General features: G+C 40.9%; 1 protein-coding gene across 1 annotated transcript in view; it reads right to left on the bottom strand.

Annotated features, from left to right (window-relative positions):
• Window positions 1–13,555, bottom strand: part of LOC126156967 (bile salt-activated lipase-like) — a 69,213-nt gene that overhangs the window by 16,967 nt on the left and 38,691 nt on the right. Inside the window, exon 6 of the mRNA XM_049916344.1 lies at window positions 3,052–3,175. Within this exon, the coding sequence (XP_049772301.1) occupies window positions 3,052–3,175 (124 nt within the window). The remainder of the gene's footprint in view (window positions 1–3,051; window positions 3,176–13,555) is intronic.

Here is a 13,555-nt window from a genome sequence, read left to right as displayed (position 1 = left end):
CCCTGTGAATCTTACGATAAGAGTGACGCAACCAGCACGCCCAGTATCGTATGAAACAGAGTGTGAAATTTCAAGTCATCCAATTTGTTTTACGTAGATAAAGCAAAACTGCGCCCGTCGATGTAGTTAGTTTCTCAGAAAAAGTTTTGTTTTCTGCGTGAAGAAATTAAAAACGTCTGTTTTTCCACTTTTTCGTGTAACACAGTGCCAGCGCAATGGAATCCTGCCTTCTGGAATGGACGGCAAACAGGTTAAATAACTGTAATCTATGGAGGCTCAGAGTATAACTGTTTATTGACTTCGAGTTTAGGAGACGACACCACAACTGCAGCATTCACAGTGAAGTCTGCGAGAGTTGAGCAGATGAGAGTTTCAGCCATGGAGGATTTTCGGAGGGCCACGAGCGATCAACTCTGGTTGATCTATCAAGGCGGCCGTTCGGTGCTTACCTCACTGCGCGAATCCATACTGCGTCCGTGAAAAGCGGGAAGACGTCGTTTCTGGTTTATGTGGAGTGACGCGCATCAAATATCCCAGGACCCAGATATTTTTTCCGTGTATGCAAGCTGTGCTTACAGACAAACGAAATAACCGCAGAAACTGGCAAGTGACAGGTAGCTGACACCAACGTCATAGCGGACGCTCTGAAGCAGAATAGAGGACCTCCGCAGTACTTCAACTGCCAGTCGTCACGTCATGTGCGCACCACTGTTTTCTCTCTGTAGGCTGTGGGCGGCAGTCCCAGCGAGATATCTCCGCATCCACAGTCGCACGATGCGCTCCTCGAACTGCGATCGCGACAACGTAGAGAGACACCGCAGCTACGTGAAGCTTAAATCCGCAGCAGCATGCCAGCACGGCTTGCAATTCGATCAGCATGCTGTCACCAGCAAAGCCAAACGGTACGGATCCACGAGCATTTTTTCCAGCGGGATTTGAGCTGGATAAAACGCAGCAGATATATAACAGCAACTTCCGAGTGAGGGTGGTCACTGAGCGCTGGAGTTCAAGTGGCTGTTGCAAAGACGCAGCGCGTTTCAAAGGTCCATGCATCAAACTGCACCCCGGCCTATTCCATCTGCCTAAATGCCGTCATGAGCAGTTTTTCACACAGCTTTCAGTCAGTCGCGCACTGCCGACCAGAACGATATTATGGTGTGCGACATGGAGTATGTAGAAACTGACCTCTTAGTTCTGGAAGTGCAAAAATTTCTGTGTTTTTATCATATCAGATGCCCAAACGACAAAAATAAAAGTATGAAGAGGAGTCATGGCAAGCAGTTACCGTGGTACATGTAACAGAACAATCCCCAGACGAAAGTAAATTGGGATCTGGGTGGATACTGATGATTCTGTCACACTATTTAAAAAATTGTAACTGTAGTATGGTACATGTCATTGTAATAAATATTATGAATCTATTCATTTGATTCCATGTGTTAATAAAACTTATATTAAACTAACTACTAGTCTCTCTTATGCACTCATAATTCCTCATTAGTGTGTTTGTTTTAGAGATATCACTTTCCACCATAGATAATAGTTTTCGAATGAATTAAGTGACATCCGATAATACTAAAAAAAATTATCTAGATATTCCTTTAGTTCCTTTATAGGAAAATGAACTTTCCCCTTTGTTGACCTGTCACTCGTAAATTTCATTTATTTATTGCTTATTTAGCCTGATCAGATAAAAAAATGGTTCAAATGGCTCTGAGCACTATGGGACTTAACTTCTGAGATCATCAGTCCCCTAGAACTTAGAACTACTTAAACCTAACTAACCTACGGATATCTCACACATCCATGCCCGAGGCAGGATTGTAACCTGCGAACGTAGCGGTCGCGCGGTTCCAGACTGTAGCGCCTAGAACCGCTCGGCCACTACGCCCGGCTCAGATAAAAGGATTAAGGCTTGCTGTTACACCTGGCCGGGAACAACACATAAAACATATTACATAACAACAATAATAATGATAATAATAATAATAATAATAATAATAATAATTTCCATTATTAACATAAAAATATTTCCCAGTAATAATAATTATAAGAATAGCAAGAATAATACTTATGATAAAATATTGGTGGAATTAAGAATGATATTAATTAGTTATTGCATATCAAATTCAATGAAAATAATTTTAATTATTAACAAAAGTAATAATTTAATAGGAACAACAATGATAACAATAATAATAAAGTAATGAAGGCATTGAGAACTATATCGATTAGTTTAGCATTTTGAATCCTTGTCTGGTGTTAGAAGAGATGGAAGGCATAAAGAAAGAGCAGATGATCAAAATGAAAGTGACGATGGTTGCTAGGCAAAATGAGACTTCCAACAGAGAACTCTTTCGACAAGGGAACAGAGAAGTGGTGGCTAAGGCATGGTTGATCAGAATATAGGGTGGAATCACCATTTCCTCTGCTGTTTTTCACGACGACAATGATGAACGAGTAACAAACTGAATTGTTATCTCACGAAACCTTGCCCATTATCTTTCTTGCGACGTCCTTTGTTTTGCAAGTTTACTTGGCTGTCTGTCTGCCACTACCCGGCAGCTTTTCCTGCTCTGTGTGGCCGACATACTTGGTGGAATTCCAGTCACGTTTTCAGAATTTGTTTCTTCAGTTGCCTGGTTTCCATGTAAATTCAATACCTACTGTTGCAAGGATGAAGGTGATGGTACGAAAAGAATTTCGAACTCATGACACTGTGCCATGAGCAAAATAAGTTTTTCCAGCTGAGAGCTCTAAACTTGATGAACATTCTTTCAGCCCATGGCTTCTTATTACCACGGGGCCTGGCACGCTACAATTTTTTAATATATATATGGCGTATATTTTCATGAGATTGTCGACTTGACACCACTGTTCAGTTGTTGGCGAAAAAAATTAAAGATCACTTACGTGTTATTATCAACACTCAGTAAATTCTTTTAAACAATTTTCATAATGGAACAATGAAGCTGCATCTCAAAACATGTTTCAGAAATAACCTCCACAGCAAATAAAATAAAAATTAAAAACTAGCAAAAGGTTACTTACTCATATTTGGCAAAATTAGCCCACATTTCTATCATCTGAGCTCTGATAATGCCTCCATCTGAATCAGGATCCAGGTCCGTGGGTGTTGTGTACATGTAGCGCATATCGTCGGCATGTGCTGCTCCTGATAAATATAAAAAGGTAAAAAGCATAAAAATAAATAAAAATTAGCACGCAGTGATATGCAGTTAAGCTTTTGAGACCTGAGGGATAATTTTCCCCTTTTTATAATTATTTTTCTTGCTATAAGAATGACAATCATTTTCGGGTGTTATGCTTTCCAGTAACATCTATGGCGTGAAATTGTTCACAGACAAATTCCACGAGAAAATATTAAAAATAAACTGAAAGTCCTGGATGAAGAAAGCACCTAACGATAACCGCTGTACAGAGATGAGGGAGCAGAGGGACGCATCCCCAAAAGGTGCTCCCCCCCCCTCCCGATAGAAAGGAAATTGCCAAGTGGTGATGAGTGCCACGTGTTAATCTTCAGACCGTCTGCTCTAATCCCCGAATCATGGACGTTATGACCAGCGTTGGTGGTCTTGGGCCAACTTGTAATTACCTACGGTATTTCCTACTTAGAACAATAATAATACTGTAAAATGCTATAAAAGTAACTCCTGTAATAACGTCAGTAGTTAAGAGCTACTTAAGAATTGTTATACGAATTACAGTTCATTACACATTTTAACTCTTTGTCTGCCCTCTAGATAAAATTATGGTTTTTCACTCGACGCGGTTATGGGGAATAAGAATTTGCAAATCAAAAATTTCACGTCACTTGCCTTTTTCCGAAAGAAAAGATTTTATTATTTATGAAATGAAAACCAAGTTTTGAAGCTTGGAAAGACGAATATTTCACCCCAGGATAAGTTTAGAAGGACATTTTTATTCATTTTCTTTTGTATTCATGTTCTGCACCGTCTCTAAGGACCAAAAATTCTCTGCAGACAAGCTGCAGTTCCACCACCCCACGAAACGATTTACCATAAATACAAAGTCCTGGTCCTTGTCCCTCTCTCGTATCCCTCAAGCTATGATAAAAAACTAGATCGCAATCAAATGATTCTATCTTTGGTGACACGCGACACTTCACACGTTGGGAACATCTTATGTTATTCACAATCTCTTGCCAGCCTTGAGTTTTGGTATCTCCAAGAAAGTGCGTATACACTGACTTGAAGGTACTCCAGGCATCTTTTTCAGTCTCAACAAACGAGTTAGTGAAATCTGTATCTTGCATAACCTGTCGTATCAGGTAATCTTCAGATGTGCAAAATCCCTTTTTCTGCCCAGTGCTTTCACTGATATCTTCATTACCCCATCTTAATATGTAAGGGTGGAAAACATACTTCAGGGTTTATTAACAGCTGAAACGAGACACACATTTCACCTGGAATATCGGCGTTCCACTTAGGCCACTCTTTACGTATGCGATGTTCTTTCTTGTTGTGACTGTCCTACGCACACAGTACTTCGTGTAAACTGTTTGCATACCAGTCGATAGCCCTATGACATTCAGATCTGCACACAATATCCAGATACACATGTTATAGTGTAAGAAACTGAGCAAATATCTTTCCTGTTCACCGAGTTTTCGACTGGAACTGAGGGATCTTTGTTACAATTATGAGGGAGGTCTGTCTGTAAACTTGATTTTGAAGAATCAACAAGGAGTCTCCATTCCTTAGGGTTGTGAACGTGACACAGTGCTCCAAACAAAACATTAATGTCCCTACAGTACACAAATTCGTTGTAGAAAAAGAAAAAGGTTTCAAACCCATTCTGGCACCTTTTACGCGAAGTAATTTTAAGATCTGAGCAAGAAAATTCTGCGAAGCCAGTAATTCAGATTGTGCCTGTGACAGATTCAAGTCCCTGAATAGATCGTTACGTTCTCCCAGCGAAATACAATGAGGTAATGTTGATTGTGGTGGCAAATACTCATACTCTGGATTCGGACCAACACGTGCTGTGCTTTTTGCTGTCTGATAGCATCTCTAGACGTTGTTCGTCAATGGTCGGAGACTTGATGATTTGGGACGTGAAAAAGCATCGTGAGGTACTGGCCTCATGGCTAAAGGCAGATCTGGATACTGAACAGCCTATTTTGATTTTGCAGAATGCCCTTTCACTCTGGTCAAGCAAAACTATCAGTCAATGGCATGATGCGCCTCTTCGCGACTCAATAGGTACATTAAATGCCACTGATGCTCTAGAATTCTGCAACCAATTACGCAAGTTATTTGCACCTGTTCCACAACAAAGACGAAGAGCAAAAAGATTACGTTGGTCCCCGACTCCGGAGCCAAAATACAACTCGTATGCTTTCTTAACAACACGACTATGACCAAGCCTTCAGCTTTTCACTGTATATGCTTCACATGTACAATAAGATCTACTGCGATTATTTACATATTTTCTAGACATTGTATACGATAGTTTCTGACAGAACATACTCATATATCACAAAACTCACACGACCACAACACAGAGTACAGCAATAACTATCAGTACAGATAGCTGTACCGTAGGTACAACCACAACGGAGGGGTATCTGTTGAGAGGCGAGACAAACGTGTGGTTCCTGAAGAGGGGCAGCAGCCTTTTCAGTAGTTGCAGGGGCAACAGTCTGGATGATTGACTGATCTGGCCTTGTAACTCTAACCAAAACGGCCTTGCTCTTGTGGTACTGTGAACGACTGAAAGCAAGGGGAAACTACAGCCGTAATTTTTCCCGAGGGCATGCAGCTTTACAGTATGGTTAAATGATGATGGCGTCCTCTTGGGTAAAATATTCCGGAGGTAAAATAGTCCACCATTCGGAACTCCGGGCGGGGACTACTCAGGAGGACGTCATTATCAGGAGAAATAAAACTGGCATTTTACGGATCGGAGCGTGGAATGTCAGATCTCTTAATCGGGCAGGTAGGTTAGAAAATTTAAAAAGGGAAATGGATAGTTTAAAGTTAGATATAGTGGGAATTAGTGAAGTTCGGTGGCAGGAGGAACAAGACTTTTGGTCAGGTGAATACAGGGTTATAAACACAAAATCAAATAGGGGTAATGCAGGAGTTGGTTTAATAATGAATAAAAATATAGGAGTGCGGGTAAGCTACTACAAACAGAATAGTAAACGTATTATAGTGGCCAAGATAGACACGAAGGCCATGCCTACTGCAGTAGTACAAGTTTATATGCCAACTACCTCTGCAGATGACGAAGAAATTTAAGAAATGTATGATGAGATAAAAGAAATTATTCAGATAGTGAAGGGAGACGAAAATTTAATAGTAATGGGTGACTGGAATTCGGGTGTAGGAAAAGGGAGAGAAGGAAACGTAGTAGGTGAATATGGATTGGGGCTAAGAAATGAAAGAGGAAGCAGTCTGGTAGAATTTTGCACAGAGCATAACTTAATCATAGCTAACACTTGGTTCAAGAATCATAAAAGAAGGTTGTATACATGGAAGAATCCTGGAGATACTAAATGGTATCAGATTATATAATGGTAAGACAGAGATTTAGGAACCAGGTTTTAAATTAGGACATTTCCTCGGGCAGAGGTGGACTCTGACCACAATCTATTGGTTATGAACTATAGATTAAAACTGAAGAAACTGCAAAAAGGTGGGAATTTAAGGAGATGGGACCTGGATAAACTGAAAGAACCAGAGGTTGTACAGAGTTTCAAGGAGAGCGTAAGGGAACAATTGACCGGAATGGGGGAAAGAAATACAGTAGAAGACGAATGGGTAGCTCTGAGGGATGAAGTAGTGAAGGCGGCAGAGGATCAAGTAGGTAAAAAGATGAGGGCTAGTAGAAATCCTTGGGTAACAGAAGAAATATTGAATTTAATTGATGAAAGAAAATATAAAAATGCAGTAAATGAAGCACGCGAAAAGGAATACAAACGTCTCAAAAATGAGATCGACAGAAAGTGCAAAATGGAAATGGAAGAGGATGTAGATGAAGATGAAATGGGAGATACGATACTGCGTGAAGAGTTTGACAGAGCACTGAAAGACGTGAGTCGAAACAAGGCCCCGAAGGACAACATTCCATTAGAACTACTGACGGCCTTGGGAGAGCCAGTCCTGACAAAACTGTACCATCTGGTGAGCAAGATGTACGAGACAGGCGAAATACCCTCAGACTTCAAGAAGAATATAATAATTCCAATCCCAAGGAAAGCAGGTGTTGACAGATGTGAAAATTACCGAACAATCAGTTTAATAAGTCACAGACGAATGGAAAAACTGGTAGAAGCTTACCTCGGGGAAGATCAGTTTGGATTCCGTAGAAATATTGGAACACATGAGGCAATACTGACATTACGACTTACCTTAGAAGGAAGATTAAGGAAAGGCAAACCTACGTTTATAGCATTTGTAGACTTAGAGAAAGCTTTTGACAATGTTGACTGGACTGCTCTTTTTCATATTGTAAAGGTGGCAGGGGTAAAATACAGGGAGCGAAAGGCTATTTACAATTTGTACAGTAACCAGATGGCAGTTGTAAGAGTCGAGGGGCTTGAAAGGAAAGCAGTGGTTGGGAAGGGAGTGAGACAGGGTTGTAGCCTCTCCCCGATGTTATTCAATCTGTATATTGAGCAAGAAGTAAAGGAAACAAAAGAAAAACTTGGAGTAGGTGTTAATATCCAGGGAGAAGAAATAAAAACTTTGAGGTTCGCCGATGTCATTGTAATTCTGTCAGAGACAGCAAAGGACTTCGAAGAGCAGTTGAACGGAATGGGCAGTGTCATGAAAGGAGGATATAAGATGAACATCAACAAAACCAAACGAGGATAAAGGAATGTAGTCGAATTAAGTCGGGTGATGCTGAGGGAATTAGATTAGTAAATGAGACACTTAGAGTGGTAAAGGAGTTTGAATATTTGGGGAGCAAAATAACTGATGATGGTCGAAGTAGAGAGGATATAAAATGTAGACTGGCAATGGCAAGGAAAGCGTTTCTGAAGAAGAGAAATTTGTTAACATCGAGTATAGATTTAAGTGTCAGGAAGCCGTTTCTGAAAGTATTTGTATGGAGTGTAGCCATGTATGGAAGTGAAACATGGACAATAAATAATTTGGACAAGAAGCTTTTGAAATGTGGTGCTATAGATGAATGTTGAAGATTAGGTGCGTAGATCACGTAATTAATGAGGAGGTATTGAATAGGATTGGGGAGAAGAGAAGTTTGTGGCACAACTTGACTAGAAGAAGGGATCGGTTGGTAGGACATGTCCTGAGGCATCAAGGGATCACAAATTTAGTACTGGAGGGCAGCGTGGAGGGTAAAAATCGTAGAGGGAGACCCAGAGATGAATACACTAAGCAGATTCAGAAGGATGTAGGTTGCAGTAGGTACTGGGAGATGAAGGAGCTTGCAGAGGATAGATTAGCATGGAGAGCTGCATCAAACCAGTCTCAGGACTGAACACCACATCAACAACAACAGTATAGCACTAATACTATTTTTTCGAAACTGAATAAAAATTCACAAGGTGTTAGCACAAAGCAGAATTGTGACTCTTGTTCACGACAGCTAACATGAGATGGACAAACACATATGTCAAAATACACATAGGAAAGGAAGTTTCCCGGTTTCATGTGAGCTGAAACTTATTTCATTCCAATTAAAGTATATTTTCGTAACAGAAGAGAAATTGATACCCGGAAGAAACCATACGTGATGGAGAAAAACTAAAACCAAATCTGAATTTAGCATACGCTAATTACTCAAAGTCAGCTAGTTTCATGCAGAGTGCGAAAAGTGAGTTGTGGAATGTAGTTAGAGCATGAAAAACGCGAAAATGTTTAGTTCTAATGTTCTTGTTCTGTCCTTGCTAACGGCAAACGTTCTTAATTGACACCCACTCCTGTCTCACACGCTCTCCATCCAGGATCTCATCCGCTGCTGCCTAATCCTCCAAGCCACCATATCTCCGCTGGCGGGAAAATGAAGTCTTTGTCCATAAAGTGCTTAGCTATATTGTGCAGAAACATATACGACAAAATAACCGAAATCACTTTTGTGGAATCCATCTTATTTTGGTTGCTATATTGGTAACTGTTCTGACGTTGGTGTGTTGTAAGATATAATTAATGGAGTTAGTGTATAATTTCGAACTCAAATAAATAGCGCCTCTCACTGTTCGAGAGGCTATTTGTGGTGACTCGCTGTTGGATTGCAAGTATCTTGATCGTCGAAGCTGGCAGCTCTTTTTCTGTTTACGTATTCGTCGACATCAGCATGTTGGTTTTTAACTAATACACAAGTGGGGTCGATTGTCACGTTGGCATTTCCAGCCCACATTTGTGCTTGGCTTTTCCATGTGCGCTTGTAGTGGTAAGAAATTTGTTCGAGTCAAACGTCGAATTTTTAGTTGTTCACGAAACATCCAAGAAAGAAACTTCCTGGCAGATTAAAACTGTGTGCCGGACCGAGACTCGAACTCGGGACCTTTGCCTTTCGCGGGCAAGTGCTCTACCGAATGAGCTACCCAAGCACGACTCACGCCCCGTCCTCACAGCCTTAATTCCGCCAGTAGCTCGTCTCCTACCTTCCAAACTTTACAGAAGCTCTCCTGAGAACCTTGCAGAACTAGCACTCCTGAAAGAAAGGATATTGTGGAGACGTGGCTTATCCACAGCCTGGGGGTTGTTTCTAGAATGAAATTTTCACTCTACAGCGGAGTGTGCGCTGATATGAAACTCCCTGGCAGATTAATCCCAAAAAGAGTTCGTAGGAATTCTTCGAAGAAATTCTGGCTTCTTCATCATTACAGTGAAAACTGGAGTAGTCTACGAAAATCCTCGCCTTCTGTTGGGCCTCACATATTATTCGTGTTCCATGAAGAAATAATCGCGAAGCTGTTATAGCGTTCCAACGTGAATATGTACGGTTCTTTACAGTTTTGTGTTCCACGATCTCTACATATTTTATCACTTTCAACTTTGTGAAAGAAGGAGTATAGCGTCTCACCCTCCTGTGTTGCCACACCAATTGAGCAACGAACTTCGCAGCATTCCCAAATGCGTTAGTTGGATCTTTATTAATACCGAAATGTGCGTCGCCTCTGAGATAGACGTGTGAGAAGGTGCTGTTGGAGACACGAGTCACGTGGTACAAATGTTCGTTGGTGTGGAAAAAGCCGCAGCTTACTTTTATTGATACTGCGCGTCTTGTGGACGCAGTATGTGCATTCACGACGCTACTCTATTCGCCAGCTCCACTCACGCATGTTTCATGTGACATTTTTTTTCAGGAGAAGCGAGAGTAACGGGGTCATTTGACAGGTTTGATGCGGACCACCGCGATTGTCTCTCGGGCTCAGTAAAATACCCGACGTCCTTAATTATTTATTGTGTATATTCCAGTCTCAGTCTTCCGCCTCACTTTGTGCTCTCGGAGGCTGCTTCTCGTACCGTGACAGAAATTTACTCATGTCTTAACACACTGTCATCATGTCGGCTCCTCCAGCGAGTGTTGTCTAGGTGTAACTTTCCTCGTCGATTGTAAATAGAAACGTCTCATTTGTTATGTTAGCGTTTCCATTGCATTGTCAACATCCGTCTGTAGCATCCTTCCGTATGGCCTTCAGATAAAAGAACCTCCTTCTTCGTCAGTTATGAATTATTTTGCTTACAGCTATCAGAATTCTTTTCACTACTTCTGCTACATGGTACCAAATTTTCTTATTAAATGTGTTGGTAATCCAATATCTGCGGCTCCTCAGTACTTTCGTGTTCATTGGTTAACTTTCAACCACATTCTACGCTCAATATGTTTCTCACTCCATTTAACCGCTCCTGTATTCTTCCTCGCTTTCACAGAGAATATCAATATTGTCAGCCAATCTCATCACTGATATTCTTTCACAACTAATTTTAATTCCTCTCTCGAACCTTTATTTCCGCTATAGCCTCTTCACTATGAACAGTAGAGTAGAAAGACTTTATCTCTAGCTCACTCCTTTTTTTAATATGATTTTTTGATCTTTCATTTTTATTGTTCCCTCATGGGTCTTGCGCATATTGGATATTATCCATCTTTACCTGTAGCTCAATCCTACTTTTTTAAACGACTGCAGACACTTAGCTTACACTTTTAGGTGTCGAAAGTTTTTTTTCTTACGTCAACAAATTGTATCATACTTCGTCCTCCTCGCAGAGACTCCACTGTACTCCATACTGTACTCTTTCCACCTAACTGTTCTCATCTCCGCAATTAATAATAATATTCTTTGTGTAACATTAATGTTGACACCTCTGCTTTAGATGATATGAATGCTTCTTTTGAATTTTGTGTATGTTGCATCTATCCTACCAACGATCCTGTTCTTTTTTATTACTTCACGCTTTTCTTGCACTCTTTTCGTTTGATCATCAATGATAAAATACGCTACAGCTGTAAAAATTATTTATTTCTAAAAAGGAAAGTCCAACCCGGTTTCATATCATGTATTCCGTCTTCAGGTGCGTATTAAATTGTGTGTCCTCAAACGACGCATAATGGAGGTTAAAATAGGTTAAAGTATGTTAGAATAGTGCTTCCGGACCGTTTCCAGTTATGTACCCATTGAGTACTCATTTTAATACGTACCTGTAGATGGGATACATTTCCTGAAGCCGGGTTGTCTTTCACTTTTAGAAATAAATAATTTTTACAACTATGGCGGATTTTATTACTGATGAGGAATAAAAGTTATGGATGTCCTGTCAAGAAAAATTTCGCTTTAGCTTCGTTGTGCTTCGATTTGTTATGATTACTACACGGCTTACGTTGTCGTGTTCTTTTCCTTCCCTGAACATGTTTCTCGTTCCTCTTATCTATCAAATGAAACATTTCAATCGTTATCCAAAGTTCCTTCACAGTCATCAAAGATGTCTGGTCTCCTCAACTGAACTACCTACTGTGGTATTCATTACTTCAGTATCTACAGCCTATCGAACTTTGAAAGCACACCATCGTTTCTCAGTACCTCAGCCTCCAACTTCTTCATGCCTTCATTCGTTGCACAACTGAAGATGTGTTTCTCATCTTGTTGATGATTTCTGCCAAATCCGTGTTGCCTCGTAAATCTGCTATTCTATTTCTTCCTAGCCGTAGCACTCCAAATTTTCCTGACTATTACATTTACTTCTGCCTTAATATACGGAGTTAACTGTATAATGCTGTAAAATACGTACTCTCTTTATCTGGTAATCTTCTGCTTGTGAGGCACTTATATATACATTAAATGTAGCTGTAGGCCTTGGTTTGGCTTCAGTTCTGATTAGAATTGTTGACAGTAACCCACTGTACGTACTGCCTTTCTATTCATTACGAATCCCACTCACGTTATTGCCTCTTCTGATGCTATTAATATTACGTTATATTCGTCTGACAATTTTTTTTTGTTTTTTCCCCTTTTGGATTCACTTATTCCTCCCGCATCTATATTCAGCATTTTATTTTCCTTTACTAATTTTCCACTTTATCTGCAATATTCAGAACTGTAACATTCCATGTTCCAACGGGTAGAATGTCATCCTTTCGATGGTTTTTCAGTATTTTTCTAGTGATAACCTTCACCTCGGAAGTTCTCTTCCAGTGACTAGAATGAGGGTCTAATTGGAATCTTCTGCTAATGGAGATTCAATATTGACAATTTCTCTAATAAATGCCTCAAGCTGTATGATCGTACAAGCTCTGTGACACTGATTCAGTGTTGTCCAATATCTTTTGCATCCGCATTCCGTTTATCATTGATGATTCTTCCACCTTTAAAGGCAGTCACACACACACACACACACACACACACACACACACACACACACACACACACACACACACGCAGAGTGTGCGCTGAACGTCCTGACGCTTCTTCACACTATACCAACCCAAATATAATACACTCCTGGAAATTGAAATAAGAACACCGTGAATTCATTGTCCCAGGAAGGGGAAACTTTATTGACACATTCCTGGGGTCAGATACATCACATGATCACACTGACAGAACCACAGGCACATAGACACAGGCAACAGAGCATGCACAATGTCGGCACTAGTACAGTGTATATCCACCTTTCGCAGCAATGCAGGCTGCTATTCTCCCATGGAGACGATCGTAGAGATGCTGGATGTAGTCCTGTGGAACGGCTTGCCATGCCATTTCCACCTGGCACCTCAGTCGGACCAGCGTTCGTGCTGGACGTGCAGACCGCGTGAGACGACGCTTCATCCAGTCCCAAACATGCTCAATGGGGGACAGATCCGGAGATCTTGCTGGCCAGGGTAGTTGACTTACACCTTCTAGAGCACGTTGGGTGGCACGGGATACATGCGGACGTGCATTGTCCTGTTGGAACAGCAAGTTCCCTTGCCGTTCTAGGAATGGTAGAACGATGGGTTCGATGACGGTTTGGATGTACCGTGCATTATTCAGTGTCCCTTCGACGATCACCAGTGGTGTACGGCCAGTGTAGGAGATCGCTCCCCACACCATGAT

The sequence above is a fragment of the Schistocerca cancellata genome, chromosome 2, assembly GCF_023864275.1.
Source record: "Schistocerca cancellata isolate TAMUIC-IGC-003103 chromosome 2, iqSchCanc2.1, whole genome shotgun sequence".
Taxonomy (NCBI): domain Eukaryota; kingdom Metazoa; phylum Arthropoda; class Insecta; order Orthoptera; family Acrididae; genus Schistocerca; species Schistocerca cancellata.
The sequence above is the reverse complement of the archived record's forward strand: the minus strand, read 5'-3'. Positions and strand labels throughout refer to the sequence as shown.